The sequence below is a fragment of the Rhinolophus sinicus genome, linkage group LG11 (assembly GCF_036562045.2).
Source record: "Rhinolophus sinicus isolate RSC01 linkage group LG11, ASM3656204v1, whole genome shotgun sequence".
NCBI lineage: Eukaryota > Metazoa > Chordata > Mammalia > Chiroptera > Rhinolophidae > Rhinolophus > Rhinolophus sinicus.
In genome coordinates this window covers 48,537,047-48,563,967 of record NC_133760.1, presented here as the reverse complement: position 1 = coordinate 48,563,967, position 26,921 = coordinate 48,537,047, and the positions used below count along the sequence as shown (strand labels likewise).

The following is a 26,921-nucleotide window of genomic DNA, read 5'->3' as shown; positions in this document are numbered from 1 at the left end:
GCTCAAGGTGGCACAACCTCTGCCCCTGCGACGGCCGGGCCTGACTAGGGCCCCGAGGGAAGGCCAGGCCCATGTGCTGCCACTTTCAGGAGCAGATTTCACGGCTGAGAGACACAGAGAGAGGAGAGAGAGGAGAGAGGAGAGACAGAGAGAGAGAGAGAGAGAAAGCGAGAGAGGGAGAGAGAGGGAGGGAGAGACACAGAGAGAGGAGGAGAGAGAGGAGAGAGGAGAGACAGAGGAGGGAGGAAACATTTACTGAGCGCCTGCTCTGTGCCACACTCCCTGCTTCAGATAAGGACAGAAACCATTTACTTCTCACACTGGTCATGGGAGGAGGTACTGTCACTCCCCAGTGGACACACAGGACATGGGGCTCAGGCGCCCGCAGCTGTTGCATGGCAGCCAGGACTGAGGCCAGGCCTGCTGGGTGGGAGCCTGGGGACCCCAGGTGCTGTCTGAACCGGAGGCCCCAGACACTGCAGGAGCCCTCGCTCAGCTCCACAAGCACAGGTGGGCGGCGTGAGATGGTAAAGCCCTCCCAACCTTGAAACCTCTGCCTGAGAGCACATGAGAAGCTTAGACCGAATCAGCCAAAATGACTTCACAGCAGGTAATTCTTAATATCTGCTTCTCAGGGTCAAACACAAAACTTTCCCCTGGGGAAAAAAACCCCCAGGGTTATCCCCAGAAACCGTTCTTTTCGCTGTGATCCACCAGGACCTCACAGGGACCTCTGTCCCCCAGTCCCTGAGCTGCTGAGGTCGGGATGGGGGGGGGGGCAGAGCCGTCAGGCCTGAAGCTGCTGGTGCTGCTGTTCTTCTTTTGTTCAATAGAGTGGCTACTCCAGTCAGTGCTAGAGGAAGCACAGACTTTCATTTCTGCAGAGTAAGAAAACTATTCCTGACCCAAGTCTCTTAGAATAACAGAGGGTCCCCGAGACCCAGGGAAAGAACGACCTTTTTTACTTAGAGGATGAGAACTACCAGGAATCGCCACTTGACGAAAGTCCTTTCACTCATCAGCTGAACTCAAGGGTTTATGGCGACTGTGCCAGCCCTGCCGTCCTCGGTCCAAGTGCAGCAAGTAGGTCTCGGCTTCTGGGGGAGACGCGGCCACCGGCAGTGACAGCCCCCAGCCAAACACTACAAACACATTAGCAGGTTGCCTGCAAAGTGGCAGGAGCCGACTACCAGGACTTCTTCGGGTTGGGAGGGAGGGAGTCTGCTGAGGGACACGCACCTGAAAGGAGGCCAAGCCATCAGTTGTCACATCTTGGGAGGTTGCTGTTTTATAAAATGCATATATGTTCTACCACTTTGCAGAGGTCACTGCAGAGCACACGTGTCCCATCGGCACCCGTCATGTGTCATGAAGATTGTGCAGAACGAACGGCTCCAGGCACTGGATGTCCCTAGTGGACGCACAGACAACATCCCCGCCTTCATGAAATTCACATTCTAGTGCGGAGGCAGATAACATGCCAATAAAACATCGATTAGACAATTCCAATGGGTTATAAATACAGGAGTGATGGATGGTTAGGGACCGACAGAGTGTGGGGCACACAGGTGAGATGAGTGGTCAGGCAAAAGTAGAGAAGAGTATGACTTCATGCAGAGAGGACAGAAGTGCAAAGGCCCTGGGGCAGAGCCACACGGGAGCGCTCTGAGGAGCGGTCAGCCGACCAGCACAGCTGGAGAGCAGAGCCACAGGCCCCGTGGCCCCTGAGCCTGGCAGGCAGCTGAAGAGGTTGGCAGTGTTGCAGGAAGTTACTAGAGGCTTTTACAGGTTGAAGGTGCAATTAAGAGACTAGCGGCCCCAGTGGCCCCTTCCCATGCCCCCCACGTCCACTGCCTCCAACCACAGGGATAGGGGCAGCAGAAGGAGCCCCTGTTCCAGTTGCTTTCTAGATTCAAGTCAAACCAAGAGGACGGCTGCCAAAGGGCCCCTCATCCTTTGCTGAGCTGTGTCGCTGTCACAGCCCGAGAGGAAGGGAAGGGGCAGACCTGACAGGTCCACCAGCTGGGGAATGGCTATAAGCAGAAATCCACTCCATGACATACCCACTCTACGGTCTTCCTGCCCAGACACGCAGAGCAGGAAGCCAGCACTCAGCCACGACGGAAGATGACCTTAAGCCACATCGCGGAAATTCAAGAGCAAGTTGCAGAATCTCCAGATGTGTCATCCATGGTGAGGAAAAGAACGCGAGGGAGGGAGGGAGGGAGGGAGGGAGGGAGGGAGGGAGGACACACAGTGGAGAACCACTCAGCCACAAGAGAGGCAGTCCCGCCATTTACAACAGCATGGATGGATGTGAGTCAGACAGACAAATGCCATGTGATCTCACTTAGGTGTGGGATCTGACAAACAGAGCAAACAGAACAGAAACAGACTCATAGATACAGAGAACAAACTGATGGTCGCCAGAGGGGGGCGAAATGGATGGCAGAGGTCATCGGTGTGGGACGGACAGTAACTAGACTTACTGTGCTGGCCGCTCTGCAGGGAACACAAAGGCCAGAGTGTTACACGGTACATGTACTCCTGAGACGAATGTAATGGCACAGCCCAATTTTATCCCAATTAAAACAAAAAGGGAAGAACAGATGACGGATGGGAGGGCGGCGAGGACCAGAGAAATGGCAGGAAGCTGAGACCAGTTTAGGTGACAACAGGGAAAACCAGGAAAGAGAGAGGTGACAGAGAACACAGGTTCCACACGATGTCGTATAATTTAGTCATTCACTTGGTTTTAAAAAGCCAGCCCCTGTCCACTGTCTGAGTATTTTGATGATGACTAATGATGAATCTGGAATAGTGATTAATAAAAAACGATCCGTTCCTGTACGCTCTGATTGTAAATATCAACCTTAATTAATAGTAATCAATGTTCACAGTATGAGAAAACCCAACCTGCTCTAATGCACCACTGCACGCTTTGCTGTGGCACGTCCTGGCTGCGCGTCAGCACGCTGACCCGACGGAGTGACGAGGAGGGACAGAGACAGGCTCACCCAGGGACCCAGGTGCTCTCGAAACGTCTGCTGGCAGGGGACCAGCGTGCAGACCCAGACCCTGCGCGGGGCAGCAGGAGCCCCACACGCTGCTCAGCGTAGCCCTGCTGCAGTCCTCCGTCATCACACACACACAGCCATGAGCTGCAGGGCTGCGGGATACAGGCCTTACCTGCTAACACAAGCCGGCCCTCGTCTCCCTTTCCAGAGTCACCTACTTTTGCTGCAACATGCTCCCGCCCAGACGGGGTGACTGTCCCCTGACACCGTGCCCCGCTGTGCCTTCTTTCCTGCAGTCTAGAGGTTGACAGACTCGGCAGCACCACCCACGCTTGTCAACAAGTATGTGATGAGCACCTGCTGTATCAGACCCGTGACCGACATCCAGTCCTAACAGCCCCACAAACCACAAACGGACATTTCACATTTCACAGGTGAGATGTCTGAGATTCAAGGTCACACACATGGCACTTGGGAGGGCTGACACTTGGACCCTGGTCTGCCTGACTCCACGGGTAGCCCTCCAGAGAGGAGACGGACAGTGACAGGAATGGAGGGCAGCGGGTTAAGTGTCCAGGGAGGGCAGCAGAATGGACAGGGATGGACAGACAGGGTCACCAGGGAGGATGGGACTGGAACCAAGGCTACACGCACACCTATGGGTAGTGCCATAGGCACCTGACAGAGCTGAGTGCAGGGAGGGCAGCTGCAAAGGCCGGGAGGGGGGACAGCAGGGGCAGTTGCATGAACTGCTAACAGCCCCACTTGACGTGCAAGCCTCTGAGGCTGGAGACGATTCTGACAGAGAAAGAGGAGGAGAAAGATCTATTCGTGATGATTTCATGTTAGTCAAGTACAGAACTAAGGGCACGGACTACAATTGTCCATTTGATTATATCGATAGAGAAAAGGGTGACTGGCCCTGCGTCACCTGTGCCTGCGGGCGCATTTATCCATCACCACGCTGGACGACGGGTTCTCGCAGGAAGACTCCTCTACCACGTGGAAGCAGCCACTTATTAATTTCTGCAACAAGTGCTCAACTCCATTACTCACTTTCGAGATGGCACACCGTGTTTACATAATCGCTCTCCAGCGACGCGGCCGGTCCCCGGGCAGCGTGGTGGTAAGATAGCAGGCGTCGTTCGGACGGCGGTGTTACGTGTGCAAGTCCACGTAATTACACAGACCTGGATGCCGCGTGCCCTCCGACAGGGCACTCCTGGAACGCGGTGCCGACATGTGCGTGTGAGATGCTGACCAACAGCCTCCGTACGCTTCCCTCACCACCACACGCAAACTCCACGCCATATGGCTCATAGACATACCCCCCTCTCTGAACAGCTGGGTGAGGACCAGCCAGCAGAGGCGCTGGCAGCTGCACTGGTGCTGTTGCGGGGGCTCCCACAGGTATACACCTGAGGCCAGGAGCCGCTGCTCATCTCTCCAAACGCACCAGCCGCAAGGAGAGGGGCAGCCATCACCAGGTGTCATGTCCAACCTCCCTGGTCTGCCCGGCATACACAGGCTCATTCTGCATTTTGTAAATAAGAGATTCCAAGGTGCTCCAGGGAAGAAAGTGCTGCTCCGGGCACTGAGAAAAAGTGCTCCCCGCCCCCATAAAGGCAGCCCATTTAAAAAAATCATGGAGCTTCTCTGTTACCAACTTCTGCCTCGCGCACACCCTGACCGCTCTCTCTCTGTCCAGGCACAGCGTGGGGGGCTCAGTTCACCGCTGTCACGCTCTTTGGCAGGTGACTTAGCAGGACCTGCAGACACCTGTGACGTGCCGACGTGCTCTGTCCATGCTGCTGCCACCCCCCAGCGTCCCTCTGACCCTCCCCAGCCAAGCCCCCTCCAGCTGCCCAGGGGTCAAAGACCGCAGGCCAGGGCTCTGGGGCCACCGGGGGACACGGCAAGTCCTCCAAACGGGGTCGCTGGATGGAGTCACCAGTGCAGTCACACAGGGGCCCCTGACTTTGGTGGAATGTTCTCTTATTGCTACCTTGGCATCCTTAAGAATTCGGAACAATGGACCCCACCTTTTCACATTGCACTGAGCCCTGCAAATTACGTAGCTGGGCCTGCCTACTCACCTGCTTTAAAAGGGATGTGGCTTTCCCCTGCAGAAACCTGCCAAACACGACCTCAGCCAGGCGGCCAAGGTCAACACCAAGTGATAAGGCAGGTGACTGCATGCACCCTTGACACAATGTGATGAGAACGGCACCCACCTCTGTGGTCTCCCCCCAATCACCCATAACCCCAGTCCAACCCAAGGGAGACCTCGGGCAAATCCAACCGGAATGGCAGCCTGCAAAACCCGAATGGTCCTCCCCAAAACTCAGTCCCCAAAAACAAGGGACGTGGGAGAAACTGTCCCAGCCCAGAGAAGACCAGGGAGACAGGACAAGCAGAATGCCCACGTGGGGGAGGCGGGGCCTGGGCAGGGGACGTGGGACCCTCTGCTCACTTCTGCTGTGAACCTGAGACTGTTCTAAATAACAGTTTATTCAGAAAAAACCTAAACGTAATGTGGCGTCTTGGATGGGATCCTAGAAGAGATAAAGACGTTAGGTAATAACTAAGGAAATCGGAATAAATTAACGATAACGTATCAATATGGACTCACTCCTTGCAACAAACATGCCCTAGAAATGTTAGGGGGAAGCTGCAGTGGGGACACAGCACTGTCCTGTGAGTATCATCCTTGCATCCTTGTGTAACTTCTCTGTATGGCCAACACTGTTCTAAAATAAAAGGCTTACTACCCCTATTAAGAAAGGGTGCAGCTGAAGGTTGTGGTCCCAATGGGCCAGCGGGGCAGGGGAGGGGGACTGCGGCACAGGGAAAGCCCCCTGGGAGCCTCCATGCTCTGCCCACTGGGAGGGGGGCGTGGAGGCCGCCTGCAACGCACCGCACTGATGAGTTTCACTCACATGATGCTTCTTCATTCCATTTCCCCCCAGTGACCACTGGGTGCAGCTGGCCTCCCCACCAGCTAAGCAGTGTGTTTCTCCAGTAAAGAGCATGTGGGAAGATGTGGGGCGGGTTGGGGACAGTCCCTGGACAGCAGAATGCGCTTGATCCCATTTGTCCCCTGCACTGAGATTGCAGGGTGGCCACAGTCTGTCTCTGGCGTCCTTGGTCACCCCGAGGACCCTCTCCCATCCCCAAGTCGGTCCATCAGCCCAAGGCTGCATGTGATGAATTTAAACCCACCGGACACCTGCTTAGGGACCTGCTTCCACCGGCGCCAGCTTGCCAGTGACGTCAGAGGTGGGGCAGGGCTAGGACTGGCTGGTAACGCTGCCCTGTGAGGACAGGGCTTATCTGCGAGCCGGAGGGTGGGCAGCAGGGATCCGACAAAGCTCCAGTGTGCGGGCGTCTCCTGCCACTTTCTTTACTGTCATGTTTATGTTTGGAGAACCGGCTTGATGTACAATACTGCTTTGGGGGCCCAGTGAAGACGTGCTTAGACCAAATGTTTCTGTCCCCCCAAATCCGTATGTTGAAACCGTATCCCCATGGTGATGGTATTTGGGGCGAGAGCCTCTGGGAGATGATTGGGTCATGGGGGTGCAGCCTCAGGACCGTGACTAGTGTCCTTATAAAGGGACCTCAGTGAGGCCCCCCTCCCTTCCTCCCTGTGAAGGCACAGAGAAGGAGCCATCCACGGACCAGGAAGCCCGTCCTCAAGACGCCAAATCGGCCAGTACCTGATCTTGGACATGCAGCCTCCAGAACTGGGAGGGACAAGTGTCGTTGTTCAGACACCAGTCTACGGCATTTTCTACAGTAGCCTGGACAGACGGAGACAGGAGGCAACACCGCGCTGCAGGAAGTGGGTCCCCAGCGCCCCCCACGGCCCTGAGTCGCGGTGTCTGGGCCGAGGTCTGACCAGAAGCCAACCTTTGTCCCTGTGCCAGGAACTCTCCCACAAAAATGCTAGTGCCTTGGCGGCCAAGTCCCAGACTCCAACGCGTGCACTTTGTCGAGGAAAGTGGCCCAGATGGCGCTAGAGGCCGGTGGCACAGGACAGAATGAATCACCTTCACAGATTCAAAGCGACAAGTCTTCCCCGTGGGCAGGACAAAGACAGGCAAGAGCCCGGGGCCCTGCCTTCACACACTCACGCAGAAGTGTTTGCTGAAACAGCCAAAGGAAATGTCCGGCCACAGACGAATGGAAACACCAAATGTGGTCCATCCACACAATGGAATATTATTCAGCCTTAAAAGCGAAGGACATTCTGTCACAAAGTGGACGGACCTAGAGGACACAATGCTGAGTGAAATAAGCCAGTCACACAGGACAGACACTGTATGATACTGCTCACCTGTGGCACCGACCGCGAATCCCCAGAATCATAGGGACAAACGGTAGGAAGGTGGCTGCCAGGCTGGGGGAGGGGAGGGGAGTTGCTGATTGACACATAAAGGGTTTCGGTTTTGCAAAATGAAAAAAGTCCTGCAGATGGTGGGGATGGTGGCAGAAGGACGTGAATGCACTTATTGCCACTGAACCACACACCTGAAAATGGTTCACATGGCAACTCTTCCGTGTCTTTGGCCACAATGCTTTCAAGAGGCTCCGCCACGTGCCAAGCCAGGCACTGCTGTGGGTGCAGCCGGTCAGCATGGACACACAGAGGCCCTGCTCTCGGGGAGGCCGCACCAGCAGGGGAGGCGACAAGAGGACACGCAAACCAGTAACAGGAAGCCACACAGAGCTTCCCAAAGGCCTCACAGGTGACAACACGAGCAATGCTCTCAGACAGGCCGGAGAAGGGGTATCTCCTATCAGGGGTCATGGAAAGGCCACCTGAAGGAAGGGACGTGGGCGGTGAGATCTGCATGATGAGATGGAACCAGCCACGGCAGTCAGCGTCCAGAGCACACCTGCGACAGGACAGACAATGTGAAGGCCACAAGGGGCTGGCTGTAAGGGCTGAGGACAGAGAGGAGGTAAGTGGACCTCAGCAGTGAGGCTGGGGAGTGGGCGACTCCGGGGCTGGCTGGCCAGGGACTGCAGGCCACGCGCAGTGGGAGGTCACTGGCGAGCTCTAACACGAAGGGGACGGAGGCCAGCTGTTGCAGTGGCCACTCCCACCTTGGGCCAGCAGCACCACTCGCCCCACCATCCCGGACAGCCCCCGTCATCATCACACACCTCCCGTCCAGGGTCACCTCTCAGGGTTCCGGTAGGTTCTACCCCAATTTCCTGAGGGGCCACAGCTCTCCAAGTTGGCCTGTCAGCCTCCACAGGCCTGCTGTGCCTGGTGAGAAACAGTCCTGGCTGGGACCCTGCTCTCCCTCCAGGCACCGCCCTCCACCACCAGTGGCGTCCTGTCCCCGCAGTTTCCAGGACCCTCCCACGGTTCCCCCACCAGGCCACACATCTTGGAAATGATTGCATTTCCTCCAACACAAACCAGAAAGGCCAACTAGAGCCAAAGCACCCAGCTTCACAAACTTCTGGTAGGGCTGACAGTGGTTTCCTTGCTTCCTCGATTTCCAGGAAGATTCCCGCCCCCGCCCCCGCCCCCCCTTGGTGGCTGGCCTGACCCAGCACGTGCTGTCCCGACATGTTTCCTTTCTGGCTTTATGAAGTGGCTAGCAGCAAAAGAGTTTAATCTCAGGAACGGGCGAGTCCCATGCCGTGTGTACACAGAAGCCGTGAAATGCCGTTTGGTCCTGAGCTGCTCAGGGGCCCAGGCTTTGACCAGACGGACCCCTCAACACCGTTCTGAGGTGCCTGCCCTGTGGTGAGCTCAGAGAGGCTCCCCTCCAACCCCCAGGTACACACCCTAGATTCCACGGTGGCCGCAGAACTTGGCCAACTAAACCCAAGGGGTCCTGCAGCCCTGGCAACAGGGATGGGAGACCCCACAGCAGTGCTCTGAGGGTCTGGGAAAGGGGGCGGGGTCAGACCCTGCATTGCCCATCCCAACACACACGGGGCAAGCACATACGGTGCACACATGCCAGCACACACATCCCACTGACACATGTGTCAACACCAACACAGACCAATGCAGTGCCCACACACAACCAACCGCACACCACACAGCCTGACACCATTACCTACATCTCAACACACGCACCCTGACTAACACATGTGAACATGCAAACAGGCATCTCCCAAAACCACACAGCCACAAACACACATCTGCGTACCCCAACACCACATCCTAACGCACACCCCAATACTCATAGGCACATGCCGACATTCACATCCCAGCCCACCCTCACCCGTGCACACCTCGATAAGCACACCCAGTGCATGCACAGCCACTTCCAAAGCAAAACACCCGCAGCCCAAAGCACACCCAACACACACGTACACACACACACACACACACACACACAAGCACACGCCACACGTGTGCCCTCAGCAACCTACATCCAAACGCCAGAGCCACCCTGCAGATACTCACCCAGCAGCCAGAACATCACGACCAGTACCTTCATATCGCAGCACAACACGCAGACAGACGCACAGTCACAAGGAGGGCTCCCACCTGGCTCCGGGCAATCTGAACCTGCTGGTCCCTCCCCCATGACAGCAGACTCCGCCTCCAGCTGAGCTGCACTTTTCTGGGCGCCTGTCCTGGGTGTGCCCAGGGTGGAGTGACAGCCCAGAGCTTCCTGCTTGGCCCGGCCAGTGGGAAGTGGCTGCTTGTTTCAGTGTTGATGCCACAAGGCATGACACAAAGAGCTCAGAGCCCGTCTGGATGCTTCCAGGTGGCGGTACCAGCGAGCCTCTGCCTCGTGTCCCACGTCTGCCACCTCCCAGGACCTGCCTGCAAGGGCAGCACGTAAACGATGCTAAAAGGGCCGAGGGAAATAGAGGCTCAGGCAGGCTGGCACAGGAAGTGAGACAGACCCACCAGGCCCTGCTTCTGGGCCCCCATCCTGCGTGGGGCCACCAGGGGCCCCTAGGGAGGGGCTGGGTGGTCGGGGCCAGCGAGGTGAGCCTGGAGCCTGCCCTCACGCCCTGTGAGGAGCGCCCACTGCCCCGGCTCAGGGCAGCCCCATGTGCTGTGGTGGGCTGTCTGGCCAGCCACATGTGCCACAAAGCTCCAAGCCCCCCAGTGTTGCATCCTGCTCCCTTCCCAGCTTGAGGGGCCTGCCTCCCCCAGGAAGAAAGCGATTTCCACTCTGGCTCAGAGCAGGGCGAGGGGACAGCTAAGCCAGAGGCTGAGCGGGCGTTTGCTTCCCTGGAGTCGCCTTCCTCAGGTGACCGAGGAGGTTCCTTCACCCTTCCAGGCCCTGGGTCAGCCTCCTGTGCGTCAGTGTCACTCCATTAAGGACGGGTCCAGGCTCCCCAGGCTCTGAGCTTCCGGAGGTGGCCACGTGTCTCCATTGAGCTTCGCGTCCCTGTGCCTCGTGCTGGGTGTTGAGAACCCACTCAGTAAGCATCCTGTCCTTGAATGAGTGAATTAGTGAATTAATGAATGAAGAAACCAGTGAGTTTGTAATGAAGGGCCTGTGAAGGGACAAATGCGTCACCCAGCAGCTAGGTGGAAGGGAGCCCTGAGGACAACCCGCGGGCGTGCGGCAAACACTCCTGCGCTGCCCGCCTGCCACCAGGACCTGCACCTCAGGAAACAAGTGTGCAGATGATGAGAGAGATTCCAGTGAAGAAATAAAACCAAAGCAAGTCCCATCATGCTTAGCGGTAGGGGTTTGGCTAAATCGGTTTACTGATGCAGATTTTTTCCTTTGCTCCTCTGTATTTCTATATACTCTAAGAACATATTATCTGTGTGAAGGTTTATCTAAAGAGCATAGTTGTTAGTTTAGAGCAGGACTCTGCAAAAGACAGCCCATCCTGCCAGGGCCAAATCTGCCTGTCACCTGTTTTTGTAAATAAAGTTTTACTGAAACACATGATGCCCTTTTATTTATGGCTTTTGATGGAGACCACATGACCTGCAAAAGCCTGAAAAATTTATTATCTGGCCCTTTACAGAAAAACGTTTGCTGATCCTGTGACAGAACATTCAATGCCAAAAATACATGACATACAAAGTCAGACAACTAAGTTCGCAAACTCATCCTAGAAAAAGTGCTGCACACCTCACTGCTGAATATCACTATGGTCACCTTCGAAGTACTCCCCTTGGGAAGCTATGCACTGACGCCAGTGCCTAGTCCACCCTTCAAAGCAATTTTGGAACTCTTTCTGGAATGGCCATCAGAGCTGTCGTCATATTACCCTTGATGTCCTGAGTGTCATGAAAATGTCTCCCTTTCAATATTTTCTTTATCTTCAGGTAAAGAAAGAAATCATTGGGGGACAGATCAGGTGAGTAGGGAGGGTGTTCCAATGCAGTTATTTGTTTACTGGCTAAAAACTCCCTCACAGACAGTGCCCTGTGAGCTGGTGCATTGTCGTGATGCAAGAGCCATGAATTGTTGGCAAAAAGTTCAGGTCGTCTCACTTTTTCATGCAACCTTTTCAGCACTTCCACATAGTAAACTTGCTTAATTGTTTGTCCAGTTGGTACAAATTCATAATGAATAATCCCTCTGATATCAAAAAGGTTAGCAACATTTTTGCAACAAGTTCACGAACTTAAATGTCAGGCCTCATATATTTAAGTAGAAACTATGTATTTAAGCAGAAATTGGTGCAGCATGATCCTTTTTCGTTAAATAGATTTTAGGTGCATGAAAGGTACTGGGAGTTATGTACTAAAAAGTTCAGAGTGGTCATCGCTGAGTGCTGGTGGGCACACGTGTATTTTTAATTATTGCTATTTATCTGTATTTTCTAAATGCCCAAGATGAACAAGAATTACAGTAAGAAAAAATAACTTATGAAACAACAACAATAGCAACAAAGGCAGTAAACATCCCCTAGGAGGGGGTCAGTGGTCAAGGACATTCCAAGGGGGGGGAGTGAGGCCCCAGCTGGGGAAGGACACAACCTGCCAACAGGAAGTCACTCATGTCACACAGCAGCTTTGCTGAGGGATCACTTCCATTTTTCAGGGCAAATCATGAAACTAAAACACCTACTATAGCAACAAATCTACCAAAATATATTTGGCAATGAAGAGAAAGATGTATCTGTCTTGGTCTTCAAGGAAACAACCATGCACACATTTTATGTCCAACTAAACATAAGCAAGTTGGAAATTTTCCAGAATGCCTCTCAAGATGATTGCAGACAGCCAAGGGTGTCCACACCGGACGGCAAGCTAAGTGAGGGGCTTCAGGGCATGATTTTAATGAAGAGAAGAGGGCACCACATTGGGACCTGCTCCACCGGATGTCAAATGGCTTTCGACCTACAGTCAAACAAAAGGAAAGAAACGGGCATCTGCCTAAACTCCAGTCCAGCAAGTTTTCTCAGCAAGAGAAAGAATGGATTCCTCTGTGGAATGTTCTGGACCAAGGCACGAAGTAGAACATATCAACGTTTCCCAAAGTGTGCCCTGCTTCCCAGAAAAAGCTGGAAAACAACCCTCTGCCCCACCTTGAAAGCAAGTGACCAAGCATTAAGTGCCAACCCCCATCACCCACTCCTGACAGCGCTGGGCTAGGCACCCCCAAGAAGAGAGCAAGCCCTCCCGTTGTGTGGCACAGTGGGCAGCCCAGCCAAGGAGTCAGCTTGCGCTGTGTTTGTCATTTTTCTCAGACACATGCCACATGTCACACAAAAACCCCCAGGCTCACAGCAACGAAGAAATGGGGCCCATGAGAAGCCAGGCCCTGGACAACCTTCCCTGGGAGGAAAAGGCCCCGAGCCGAGCTCCTGAATTCCGCCCAGCCGCCCCAGCCTGGGCACAGCCTGCTTTGTGCCTTGGCCCACCGTCAGCCAGCTGCAGGGAGCATACAGCCACGCACTGCTGGGGCTCTGCAGCCTTTACTGGAGTCGGGGACTAGAGAAAGGATGGTGACAAACCTCTGCTTAGCTCAGCCGTGTTTGTCACAAGCCAAGCCACCCAGTTCCCAGTGTTGTGTCCCCAGCACCTTTCAGAGGCACAGCATTCATTTCTCACATTATGCTAAAAGCCCTGCTATGCCAGGGCCGTACCATGGACTAACCATGGCAGTCCTGGTGGGAACAGCCCTGGCTGCCTCCCACCTTTGCGCCCACAACATACCAGGAGTTAGGTGGAAACAGTAAGCAAAATGCAATATAAAATAAAGAAGTGGAAATACAGCCCCAGGAAAGGGAGTACTTCCTGACAAAGCCAAACCAACCAGACCTGGCTCAGAATGAGCTGGCGAGTCCTGGCGGAAAGAAAAGCTACATGCAAACTGGAGGGGGTGAGGGGAACCTGTGTTAGCTGCGTCGTTCCCAGAAGACCCCCAGCCTTGTTCAGGTGCCTGGATGCTCAGGTTCTGCTCAAGAAAAAAGCCCCAAACCTCTGCCCAAGTCCTGTTCCCCTGAGCTATCTAGGAGAGCCCATGCTTTCTGAGAAGGCCTTTCCAGATGGTGCCTGGTGGCAGTGGTGCCAAACTCCACAGCTTAAGTAAATGTTGCTGCCGCCCCGTCCTGCCAGGAAAAGGCAAGGGGGACCCATGGCTCCTCTCAGCTGCTGCAATGCTCAGCTCCCGGGGAGATCTGACAGCCCCCACCAAATGCCCACACCCTGCTGGAGAGCCCCCTCTCCTCTCTGCATCGCAAGCCTCGCTGAGCCCCTCCTCCTGCCTCCCCCTGCCAGCCTAGTCCACAAGGGCGGGGGGACCAGCCTGTCAGATGCCAACAGAGGACAGGGAGGCAGAGGGAGGCGAGAAACCCAGAAGGGCAGCAAGCAGGCCCAAGGGTCGCAGATGGCAAAGGTTCCAGCCCAGTCATCACGAATTTGGGACGTTTGCACAAATCCAATCTCCGGGTCTCTGCAGGTGTTTCTCCACCCCCACCATCAACACTCCAAAACAGCTCGGCAGTTAAAGGGGCAAGCTGCGCACTCGGCTGACCCCACAGGCTCAGAACGTGCAAAACGCAGCCCACACAGCTCCTTCCCAGCATCCCCCCTGCTCTGCGTCTCAGGAGCTCCAAGTGTCCCCACAGCTGCCCTCCAGAATCCAGTAGACTCTTGGGGGCCAGTAAAGCGGGGGCTTGTGAAAGCTTTCCCCTGCCCCCCCTTTTGAGACCCCAGGGCCACCTACCAGAACCTCCTCGCAGAGACAGGAGACCTAGGAAACAGCTGATAGGTGTGTGCGGCAAGGGCGCCTTCATGCCTTTACCCACTCAGGAGGGCACGCCCATGAGCAGGGCTCGAGCTTAACGCCGAAGAAGGGACTTGGGTCAGCAGGAGGCCCCCACGCTTGGGCTGCCCCCCAACCAGAAGCGGCCGCCAGCATCCCCAGTGACCTAAAGGCACAGCAAGCAAGTGCGTGAAAGGTGGGTCCTGGGAGCTCACGGACCTGCTTTTGGCCACATGACCTAGCGGAGGCCACTCCGTGGCCCTGTGCAGAGCACACGCTAATTGCAGCACCACTGGCCTGCGGTGGTGGCCCAGGCCTGAGCCCAGAACCTCCCACCTGGGTCCGTGGGGCACACACAGTCCCACGCTCTGCTTTGAAGACAGACTGTTGGGTTCTCGGCCTCACCCACGGGACCGTGTCCTCAGCTAATCTGCGTCTTTCACCCACCATTAAATTTAGATTTAAATGAGCGTTTCTGGTGCTCGCGTCAACACAGTACAGGAGGGCTTCTTGGAGCTCTCTGGGCAGGAGCCTGGAGGGCCACACGGCCACCTATGCGCATCCTGAGGCTGGGCAGAGGGGGGCAGAGGGGCTACAGGAAGGTGACACTGTAGCCACCTGTCGAATTCCTCGGCCACAGAACGGTGTCTGGACCTTACAGGACGGTGGAGGAGGCTTTGCTTCGGGCCTTTTACATCACACGCCCAATGTGAAGACGTCCAGCCAGTATAATTCCTGCCTCTGAAAGACTCAGTGACAGCGTGGGGCAGCCCCGTTGGAATGGGATGTAGAGCCGAGAGATGGCAACAGCCCCAGAGTGGTACTGAGTGTTCCCCAATTACGGTCTCTCCGAGATCATCAAAGCACACGAGCGAATAGACGCTTAGAAAAAGGAGTAGGTGTCCAGCCCCCAGGACAGGGAGGTGTGACTCAGCGTCCAAGGGCTTCTCTAGCCCAGTTCCAGCAACAGGACCCAGTGTGCAGGCGCCACAGGCCCAGGGGAAGGTGACAGACCCTCCCCAGGAGTCAGCCCTTCACCCCACGTCTGCCAGGGCCCAGCCTGGGCACACAGGCCTCCCTGTGTACCAACGCGGCGGCCGCCTGCACACACTTCCAGGCCGGGACGAAGAGCGGCTTATGGCACTGGGTTTTAACAGCTGAACTTTTAAAAAGTGCAGCTTTTCCTCTCACTGAAACAGCAGCTCCCAGATCAGGGGGTGGGGGCATGAGCCGGGAGGGGGGCAGGAAAAGGGAGCCTTCCACGGGCGTTTGATTTGCAGGGAACTTCAGACCATTATCTGCTCGAAAGGTCCCTCTGGGAAATGAACTACTCTTCCTCGTTTGTCACCCCAAGTTTACTAATTTCAAGTTACTGATTTCATCTTTAAGGGAATGATTTGTTTTCCTTTCCTTTTTCTGTTTCATAAAAATGAAGGAGTCTATCTATAGGGGACACAGAACCGCAGTAACAGACTGGGTAACAAATTCTAAGTGCATTTGTAAATGGGATTATTGTCTTCCAAAATTGTGCTCAGCCAAGAGATTAGCTGCCACAGCCCCCGCCTGGGGGGCGGGGGGGGGGGGGGCGTCTCCTGGTCCTTTTAGTCCCCTGCCTGGAGGCGCAAGGTGCTTGGACAGGACCAGCCTGACCAGAGGAGAAGCCTGCGAGGCAGGTTTTCCTGGAAGGGCCTGGAAACTCTCCCTTCCAGCTTCCTGTGCTGAGTCTGGGCTGGGCAGCGCCCCTCCTGCAGCCAGCCCCCTGTTGCTGCAGCCATCCCCGAGCTCCAGTATAAAGTTTGGCTTTTGCTGCAGGAAGCAGCTGGGCCAAGCAACCAGCGAATGATAATGACCTCAGAAATCTGCTGTTCGCTCGGCAACAATAGGGTGCTCAGTCTACTGGAAAATTGTGTTCATCAGCTAACTCTGCTCAGTTACTAATTGACATTGCCAAATATTTTAAGAACAATTGGAATGCACAAGCAAAAAAAGAAAAAAAATGAAGATCTTAATCCTCAGACTTAAATTTTTTCTTCTTCCTTTTCTTCCCCCCTCCCCCACTTGTGGATGCCTGCATGTGTTTGTGTGGGGTGGGCTGTGATTACCACTGGGGGGGGGGGCAGGGAGGAGGGTCCCTGTGAGAAGAGGACGGAGAAGAAAGAACACAGAGCGTGTCACTACCAGCTGATGCACATGCAGGACCTGGCCGCGGGAGGCCAGGGGGTTAAGGTCAGAGGCCCAGTCCAGGACGGAGACCCTGCATTTCAGGAGTGCAGCTCAGGCAGCAACAGGAGAGCGCAGGGCTGCGAGCCCCGCTGATCAAACCAGGCCTGAACCCTCAGACTATGACATCAGCAGTAACAGAGTTAAGGGCGTTTTCTCCGTGCGTCGCTCCCTGGCTACCCATTGATCGTGGAACTTGGCCGACTTTATTTAATGGACAGAGGGTCAACGCGTTCACTTACCCCTTTCCCACCATCAACACTTCAATTAGCCCCTCTCCCAAATTACAGGACTGCAGAAGGTAAGTGCCCTGCTGGATATAATGAACAGTGTCGTTTCTTAGTACATTAAGTTTTAATTATTCCGAGCGAACTCGAAAGAATCAGAACTTTGGTCGTCGGATCCCAGCAGAGTGTCAGCTGAGGTTTGAGGGAGAGACGCAGAGATCAACGCCATCAGAGCGTCTGCATGCGAGCCAGAAACGAGGGAGCTCCAAACAGCCGCCCGCTTTCTAAATGTCATAAAAGAGTAACATTTATAAGCTGCTGCTTCCAAATCGTCTTCCCTTGCATTGTACATGGAGGCAGAAATGACCTCCACTACCGTGTGAAATCGCTGGTAAGTCAAATAAACAACAGCAACAAAACAAAGGGGAAAGATGAGGACGTGGTCTGTGCGACTAGTTTTGTCCATTTTCTGTTAGAAAATATGACTCTCAATTTGTCAAAGGTCCTAGTTTGCGCAGTTGATTTGAAGCTTGGTTCTCAGCAGTTTGGGGCCAAGAACAAATGCGTTTTCTGGTTCACTGGAACCATTTTCACATGCTCACTGATTCAAACATTCTTTTGCTCACATAACAAACAGCTGCATCCCACATTAGCCTAGCCAGTGACAGTCGCCCATCTCGGCAATAACTGTTTGATTGCAAACTTGACCCCTTCTTCGACTCGGTCTGAGCAAGACATTTTTAAACAGCCACTCGGTTCCCAATCCTCCTTTGCAAAGAATTACATCAGATAACAAAGGACGCCTCTGCCACTCATTGTAAGCCTTCTTCTGCAGATCGGTTCTAAGAGGCTCTCTGTAAAAAGGGTTTTTATGATGAATTCACAACTACTATCATGTTAAGAGCAGCGATTTATAAAGAAGAATTCATTGGTTAAGATCTGAAAAAATAGTTTCTCAGGCCCTACTGACCCAGTTTCCAACAAAAAAAGAATCAAGTGATGCAAATTAAGTTTTGCGACATTGTTATGCCGTCTGAGAAATTTGTAAAACCGTGTTTTGCAGTCATTTCTTAATAGAAGCCTTAATAAGTACTTCTTTCTTTACTTAAGGGCTTAAAGATTTTTTTCCTCCCCTTCAACCTGCAGGTTTCTCTCTACCAGGTAATAACAAAATACCTATTGTGTCAAAATTTTTTATTTAAATGCTTATTTTAATCGCACTTTGTACAAGTCATACTTGTTGGAAATAGAGGGAAGGCTACCCAGATTTGGTTAAAGGTCCTAATCCCAGGAAAGCCTCAGTGCCCCAGCCTGCAGCTGACTTGGGCTCTATGTTGGTATGCCATCCATTTTCTTACTTAGCCAGAAAATTATGAAAGGGTCTAATTTGAATATGAAGAAAACAAAGAAGTCAACCAGAAATGAAAGAATCAGTCTTCACAATTGTAAAATACTTCAATGGGGGAAATAGAAGTGAGAAGATGACCACAACTCGAGTGAAATTCTCCTTTGAGTCCTAAGCCCCCTTGGTTCTTTTAAGCAAAATGGGTGTTTTCAACAGAGTATTTAGACACGGAAACAACAGAGACAGGACTAGCATAAGGCTATCACTTGGCCAGAAGGTGAGAGAAACATGGAAAACGTGTCATCAGTGAGCTGAGCATTTGCTGTCGCATATTCTGCTGAGACCTCTGCATTTCCGCAGGTCTGGGAGAGGGGTGGACATCTGTCAAGGCTACCTCCACATCACCCCAAAACTTGGGCCAGCCGCTTTGCTCTCTGCTTTCTGCTCCTTAAAGGTCCCCAATCCAAAACATCGAGACGACACTTCCCAGAAGAGGGGACCTCTTCACGGGAGGCCGGAAATAGTCCCTGGTGACAGTGGGACGCCTGGCACTTGGCTGCCTCGGCACAGAGGTCCGTTTTCACAGTTGTAGCTGTCAGGCGGTGAAACTTGAAAACCCTGCCCTGGCATCTAGTCTGCTCCATGGAGCGGCCACTCCCGGCAGTGCGGCCTCCCCTCCCTCCAAGGCACTCAGGGTCCTCTTGGACTCTCCGAGTGTCTCACCAAAAATAAATCACACGCGAGTGTAGGGCTCCAGAGCAGACAGTGTGTTTCATGGGTACTGAAGCAGCGCGGTATTAAGTGCTATTGGAATCTCTGGAATGTGCAGTTCACATTCATGTGTGTTAACAATTCTTTACTGGTTTGTAATCAGCCGGCAGGCTACCACTTTATTTTAGCACTAATTTTGTCCTGGAAGAGGGTGGACTGACGCATGACAATAACAACAGAACGAAACTGGCATCTGCTTAGTAACTGCAGCCGTGGACTGCCTCCAATATGGAAATATTTATCGAAACCCAGAAGGGGGGAAAAAAGGAGAAGAAAAAACTTTTTAAAAATGACCCTCCACAGTGAGCTGCCACCTCCTTAACAGTGAGCGACGCAGCCTCGAGGTGCCTCAAACCGCCTTTCATTTTGCAGCCTTAATGGCTGATTGCAGAAATCAATGTTGCCGTTAGTAACCGGGCATTTGTTATGGCATGACTTCCTCTGTTAGGCTGCAGAATGATTACAGCATTAGCGAGATGCTTTCTTTACAAGGGGCTAGAGATACAACTTTCAATTTAGTATCCATTAGTCCGGGGCCCTGGGAACACAGGTGGAGGGGACCGCTTACCTGCTGTTAAGTAGCAACTGAAATTTAGCCATCCTAGGATCGTGCGGGTTTTTTTGTTTTGTTTTGTTTTGTTTTTTCTTCAAACTGGGCCAGGAAGCTTCAGCATTTCACAGACATTTTGATGACAGATTTTCTGCTTTGCTATTTTAGACCCCCAAGCTGTATCACCCATGGAACACAGTACAATTTAAGACATGCAGTCGCGCATCTGTGTTTCAAACCTCAGTGCTTTCCCAAAGTGGCAAAGGAGGGTGGCATGGTTCTTCAGGTCAGAGGAACCTGGCAGGTGAGCCACACTACAATTTTGGAAGGACACAGGTTTGGTCTGGGGAGTGAGATGGGGAGTCCAAAGGAGAGAATTACGGGAATCTACTCGGGGGAAAGATGGCGACGGTCTCAACTTTCACGTTCACGTCCAGGACGAAGCAGAATGCCAGCTCCCAAGTCTGGACAGGAGGGTACGGCGAACGGGGTCAGGGCATGAAGTGGGGCGGGCAGACAACTGCCGGGGGAGGGTAGGCCACATCCCACTGGCCATCTCTACCACACGGGGGAGGAGGGTCAGCTGGCTCTCCTGGTAGCCAGTCTTGACGCCAAGGCCAAAGAGGTGAAATGACAGGGCAGAAAGGCAAGGTCCACACCTGCCATTGAGCCCCATGAGCTCGGACCTGACTCTGCAGAGCAGCAAAGGCCCGCGCAGAACCAGGCACCTGGGCAGGAGGCCCTGATGCCAGCTGCTCCTCCCCCAGCCGCCCTGGCAACCTACCTGAGGAGGATGGCGAGGAAGGGTGCGGGCTGTCCTCCTGGGCACTCCCGGTCTGGGAGAGCCCTCCGCCAACCCCACTCTCCTCGGTGACGTTCGAAGAGCCCGGCGTGGTAGAGCGGCTCACCGACTGGGACTCCTGGTCACTCCCCGAGCCGCGCCGCTCGTCCAGGCCCACCTGCAGCCCGTCCTCGTCCCCCTTGCGGTCCCGCTTGTGGACGCGGGAGTGCACGACCACCTGGTGGTAGGTGCGGAACACGCGGCCGCAGTCGGGGCACTCGGTGGGCTTCTCCTTCACGCTCCCCGGGCCCTGCAGGTTATAGTCAAGTGCCTGGTGGAGCCCGTGTGACAGAAAGTCCCGGCCACCTTCCAGAGGGTCCAGCTTGGTTGGCAGGTCCCTCTGGGCGCCCACCTTCGTGCTGTGACCCAAGTCCGCAGGCACCTTCTGCTTGGAGCCGTCTGCTCCCACGAGCATGTACTCCCGCTTCTCCTTGTCAAACATGACGCTGGCGTTCGCCAGGGGGTCTTCCTGGCCGCGCTGGAGCTGGTGTCCCTTGGACAAGAAGCCGTGGTCCACGGCCATGCCCCTGGCCATGAGCTGCCAAGCCTGGTAGCTGTTCACGGGGTCCATCTCGGCAGCTTTGGCAGCGGCCTGCAACCGCTCGATGCAGCTGGACTTCAGCGGCGGCACCAGGTTGAGGCAGCCCAGGAGGGAGTGCTTGTCCCCCTCGGGGATGCCGTGGGCCACGCCGGCGATGGGGGACAGCAGCTTCCCCAGGACCTCCTTGTCCTTCCCGGGCAGCTCCCCCTTGCCGTAGAGCTGGCTGGGCTCGCTCAGGCCGGCTTTGTCTGGGGCCAGGAAGCCGCCCTGCAGGCAGGACAGGTACCTGGAGTACAGGTTGGCGTGCGCCTCCTGGGCCATGGCGCCCAAGGCCACGGGCACCTCGGCGTCACTGGGGGACTTGCTCTTGGCCGACAGCTTGTTGAGGTGCACCTTCATGTGGTTCTTGAGGAACCAGGGCTCCTTGAAGCGCCGGCCGCAGATCTGGCAGCAGTGCTCGAAAGAGTCCTTGTGCTTCCGCATGTGGCCCTTGAGGAACCACGCCTGGCTGAACACCTGGCCGCACACCTCGCAGCGGAACTCGCTGGCCGCCTGCTCGCCGCCGCCGCCGGGGCCCTGGCCTTGCGCGGACTCGGCCGTGATGTGCGCCTTCTCCACGTGGCCGATGAGCTCCTCCTCCTGCGAGGCGGCGAAGTCGCACAGCGTGCACTTGTAGGGCTTGTGCAGGATGCGGATGTGGCGCTCCCGCTCCTCGCGCTTCCTGAACTTGCCCTTGCAGAAGGTGCAGCGGAAGCCGGCGGCCGGGGCCGCGGCGTCGTCCTGCGCGCTGGGCGGCCTGGGCGCCGGCGCCGGGTGGGCCGGGTCCGCGCCGTGGCGGCGGGCGGCGCCGCGTGGCAGGCGGCGGGCGGCGCGGGCGGCGCGGGCGGCGCGGGCTTCAGGTCGGGCCGCGGCTGCAGCAGGCCGCCCTTCAGCTGCTTGTCGCGCAGGATGGCGCGCTCCTCCAGCTCGTGCAGCAGGCGGTTCTCCTCGCGCACGCGCCCGCGCCCCTTGCCCAGGTTGCCCAGCTTGTGGGTGCGCAGGTGGATCTTGAGGTTGCCCTTCTGCGCCGCCCGGTGGTCGCAGTAGGGGCACTTGAAGGGCTTCTCGCCGGTGTGCGTGCGCATGTGCAGGGACAGGATGCTGTTGAAGCGGAAGCGCTTGCCGCACAGCGGGCACGGGTACTTCCGGTTCTTGCGCGCGTCGTCCTCGATGTCGCTCATTTGCGACATGATGCCCAGGTTCTGCCCGTTGAGGAACTGCTGCAAGTCCACGCGGCCGTTCAGGCCGGTGTCCGCGTCCCGGCCCAGCTGGCTGGCCAGCAGCGCCATCGGGCTGCCCACGGGCTGGCCGCCCAGGGGCACGCGGGCCTTCTCGTCGAGGGGCGCGGGGGCCGGGTCCTCGGGGCCGGGCCGCGGGTGCAGCTCGGGGAAGGCATGGCCGAGCTGGGAGGTGACCTGGTGCAGCTTGTGGCTCATGGCATACTGGCCGTTGAGGACCGGGCCGCTCAGCCGGGGCTCCGCTTCCGGCGCCGCCGCGGACACGCCAAGGCACAGGCTGGCTTCCTCCATCCCTGAAACGGAGAGAGAGTTCAGAGCTGTGCCCGCACCGTGGCTCAGGGAGGCGCCAGCCTCAGCTGGCGAGGGGTTTGCATTTCGGGCCTTACCTACACGTAATAATGCTAAGGAATCACAGTGGAAAACAATCATAAAAAAATGAATTATTAAATGCCAATTACGCATTGTGGCATCGGTCCCCCAATTTGTGTTGGCGATAGATTGTCCTCCTTGTGTTTTCTATTAACCAACTGTGATTCTTCACTCACATTGAAATCATGAATGTTTTACCACTGTCAACACCTAATAACCAATCAAGGGTCCACCTGACAAACTCTCCCTCCTGGCCCCTGGGGGCACCTGCACCTGTTGGTTCAGTTCAAAGTTGGCCTTGGAGCAGAACGGCTTTAACGGAAACACCAAACAGACTCACTTGGAGCTTTTGTTTTCAGTTCCCACGTTCAATACATTCACCAGTCTGAGATGAAAGAGATTATTTTACGTTTTGGCCAAAAAAAAAACAAAAAAACAACCCAATGGCATGATATTTACTGATACACAATAAAACAAGATAATGTTTGGGGGGAAAAGAAAGTAAAGGACAGGCTTTAGAACAATAAAAGGGATTTTGCTTTAGTCAACAAAAAGTGCAGTAATATCTCATTAAGCTGATTAGTATGCTGCTAAGACAGTACTAGGTGCTGTAACACATGATTATAATCATAAAAATCCTTCAGTGTTTGCAAGGAAGCATTAACGAGGTATATTAAATTTTAAGGAGACTGCAAGTAGCGGCTTTGCAAACCTTAGAGATTAAGATTTAACCCTTATGTTACGAAACACAGTTATTTTGTCATTTGGTAACTGTGCCCATCAAAAGAAGTATAAATTATCCCAGTGGACTGTTGAGACTGTTCAAATTCGGGTGGGGGTACAGACTTAGCCACAGAAAGGGCTCTCCCTGTCATTCAACTGGCCTGATACCTGAGGCTGGGGCCATGACTGGGCTGGAGGAGATCTGTTAAAGAACTAGATAAAAACCAATTAAAATCCAGGGAAGATGCCATAGGAAGTCTCACCAAGTTTCAGTGTTTTTAATAACTTTCCCAATATACAGTAATGAGTACAAATTGTACCTGCAGAATGTGCTTTGCAGAAAATTAGAACCCAAAGCTGTTTGTTAAACACTAACACTCAAAGCTGGTCTGTATAATTGTCTCTATCCTCACTGTCCCCTCTCCAGCCTGTACAGAACAGCAAAGCCAGATTGTTCAGGCCAGGGCGAAGGGAATAGCCCTTCCACATCAGAGCACGTGGGGAGTTCAGCTCTGAAAGGCACTGAACCCATGCCTGGGCCCTCCTGTTTCCAGAGCTGTCGTCTACCCGAAGGAGCCCAGCTTCACTTCCTGCCCCTGGAACCGTTTTTGAACATCTATCATCTTCGTATCCCAATGTTTGGATGTGTTAGCCAGCCAGATGGTCCAGGAGCACCGCTTAACCCCAGCCAGGACGGATTCCTGGGCCAAGCAATTCCCCAGGGCGACCTGTGGGGACAGAGCTCAACTGTGGAGGAGGCACCTTTAGCCCTGGCAGGGGCTGCCGTCTGCTGGGCTTCCCACCAGGCAGACTGCGTGGCATGGAGGGTCTCCAACAGGAGGCCTGACCTCCTGGGCAAGAGGACGGGCCTAGGAGTCCACCTTGCAAGGAAGAGGAAGAAAAAGACACAGATGTTTATTTCCAGGAGGGAGAGAAATTGCAACCATGGTGCAGGGCCGTGTCCGTGACTGATGACAGGGATGACGGCACACGCACAGGCACGTGGTCACGTGCAGTAAAAGGCTTCCAAGTCGCCATCTTTCCTTTTCATTTCTGGTGGCAGTCAAATCAATTTAAAAAAAAAGAAAAGACCCATTTTGGAGACTGGTCGGAAGGAGTAATTTCTCACGAAGATTCTTGTATTCACTCAGTAAACTTCCTGAGTTCCCACTGTGTGTCAGCCCCTGTCCTTGGCACTTGAAGACACGCTGGTGGACAAGACTGGCCAGCCCCAGCACTCATGGCACCCACTGGCCAGCACGGAGGAGCAGGCCCAGGGTGCAGAAGTTACCGGGACAGAACTGGCACCTGGAGGGCGCCAGGCAGGGACTCCAGCAGCCCCCAGGGTGTGTCTGCAGCCCTTTCGCCCCCTTCAGGCCCCATCCAGCTGTGCTGGCTCCTCTCCTGAGCAAATACGGATCATGACTGTGAAGCCACTTGGGAGGGATCAGAACTCCACCCAACCGCTCTGGGGAAGTTTGGGTCGTCCAAAGCCAAGATGGCTGTCCCACTTCCAAAGGCTGCCCAGTTGGCCTGCTCAGAGACATGAATCCAGGAAGACGGGCTATTTTCAGGTTGCTGCTGGTGAGCTGACGCCAATTCAGCAGGAGAGAGAGGAGGCTGAATGTGCAACCCAGCAAGACTGCAAATCAGGTTGGATGGGGCATCAAGGTGCAGGCCATCCACTTCCCCCAGTCATGCTGGGCAACTAACAGCTCAACTTGTCAAATAAGGAATGTGGGGAGTTGTCAAGTTAGGTTTGAGTATGGAATTCTTTTATTATTAATTTATTTTTCAATCAACAAAGCTTTTTAAGAACCCCTTTAAGTCTTCAGGTGCCATTGCTGAACACAGAATGTTCTGGAATGTGCAAAGGCAAGTCAGCTACTCCTCCTCACACAGGTCTCAGCTCCCAAAGCCCCTTCTCAAAGGCCCTCTGTCCCCACCTTGTCTGAGGCTGAGGCCCCCAGCCGCTCTCTGAAACATCCCCTTACGTTTTTCTTCATAGTACTTACAACCAAGGGAAACTTTCGTTTTGGTCCTTCCACAGTCACACTTCTTTTCCATGTGGGCAGGATCGTGTCTGCCTCGGTCACAGATACAGTCTCAGGGCCCGGGGCAGAGCTGGCTCGTTGTAGGTTTAAAATTTGCTGACTGAATGGGTGAATGAACGAACGGACACTAGAAACACAGCCTCGTGGCAGAGCCACTCTCACACCAACCTCATGGGCCCCACACTCGGCTTCGCTCAAGTCTATGAACACCCACAATCAGAATTCATCCGAGTCGGAGGGTCTCTGGCTACCCCCCAGAACCTGGGGTCCTGAAACGGCCACGGGAGACCTGCCCCCACCGTCAGCACTTTCACTCTACCTGCCCGTGATCACCAGCCCAGGCCTGGGCCACCACTGACGGCCCAGCTGCTGGGCACTAGGCGACAGAGAGCAACTATTCCTGTTAGAACTTGAGCAGCACCACCAGACCCACAGGAGAACCCGGCATTTCGGCAGAGCTGGCAGTTCACTGGGAGACACTGCGGGATCACGGCCTCCACCCTCCAGTGAGCTGGGGCGAAGGCTGAGCCCAGCCCCGCTGTGCGGCAGGGCCGCAGCAGACCATCACCTCAGACTCCTCTGTGACACCCGCCACCACAGTTCCCCGAGAAGGTACAGGCGCTCGATGGGCCATCCTACCCAGTGCTGGCCACCAGACTCAGCAAGAAAGGAGGCGGGCGTTCTTGGAAAGAGCTTGGGGTGACGGGTGTGCTGTGCCTGGGCCAAGGCAGCCGAGGCAGGACAAGCTGGGCCCCGGCCCGGCCTGGGACTCACAGAACCTGGGTCGGCCCTAACTCCTCCAGCCCCGACACCTCACCCAGCCACCTCTTGTCTCAGTCGATCAGTAAATATTTGCCGGGGCCTTCTGCGAACCTGCCCTCAAGGGCCCCTGGCTCCAAGGGCCAGCAAGAGCAAGGCCACCAATAAAGGGAAGAGATGGGAAGGTTCCCAAGAGGCTGCATCCAGAGTTGAGAGAAATGAGAAACCACTGCAGCTGTGTGTGTGTACACACGTGTGCACATGGAGGGGTCTCTGCTGGGGGAGGGCGGAGGCCTAACTGGCAGCACTCTAGAACCTATATAAACGCTACACCGGGAAGCTAAGGGATCATTTAGCCTACTGTTAGGACCGGACCCCACTGCAGCCCTGAGAGCTCCTGGGGGGCGGGGGGCGGGTGCCGCCTGCAGGCCCCCCACTCAGATAGGTGTCCGAACGCCTTCCCTCCAGCCCTCAGGGAGTAAGCACAGGGAGGAAGCGTTCCCTCTGGACCACACTGCTCCTTCATGGGCCATACTGAATGCCTGTCCGTGTCACTGGCAGGGCCTCCGTGTCCGGCCAAGCAAAGTGGACAGCCACATGGACACACAGCACTGCCCGCACGGTCACTAGTAAGGACTAGGGAGCACTCTACGGCATGAGCACAACCCATTTCTCACGCCCGCGCCCTGGCTCTGGACCCCAGGACCTGTGACCCAGCAGCTGAGAGACCCGCATGGAGAAGCCATGAGCCCACTGGGCAGCCAGGACCTTCTGAGTAACGTGCGCAGTGACTCATCTACCCTCTCACCCAGGTAGGAAGGCCCTCAGCACAAGGAAAAGCAGTAAAGAAACTACTGCCCAAGGCACAGCTCACTGGCCTCCGGCTCCGGCCTCGGCCCAGAGCAGAGCAGACGCCCCAGGATCCCTGGCTGACTGACACGTGCAGGATTCACGGAACTAGAACGGCGGCCAGATGTGCTCGCCAAAGCTGGACAGTCAGAGGCCACTGCAAACTGTCACACCTGGGGCACCTTCCCTCCGACAGGGACCACCCCA

The 26,921-nt window shown here is 55.0% G+C and overlaps 1 protein-coding gene across 1 annotated transcript in view; it reads right to left on the bottom strand.

The window, feature by feature from the left end:
• ZNF536 (zinc finger protein 536) overlaps positions 1-26,921 on the bottom strand; it is a 382,760-nt gene that overhangs the window by 181,426 nt on the left and 174,413 nt on the right. The window contains 2 exon segments of the mRNA XM_074314979.1: positions 20,086-21,528; positions 21,531-22,253. Coding sequence (XP_074171080.1) covers positions 20,086-21,528; positions 21,531-22,251 — 2,164 coding nt within the window. The 5' untranslated portion in view covers positions 22,252-22,253.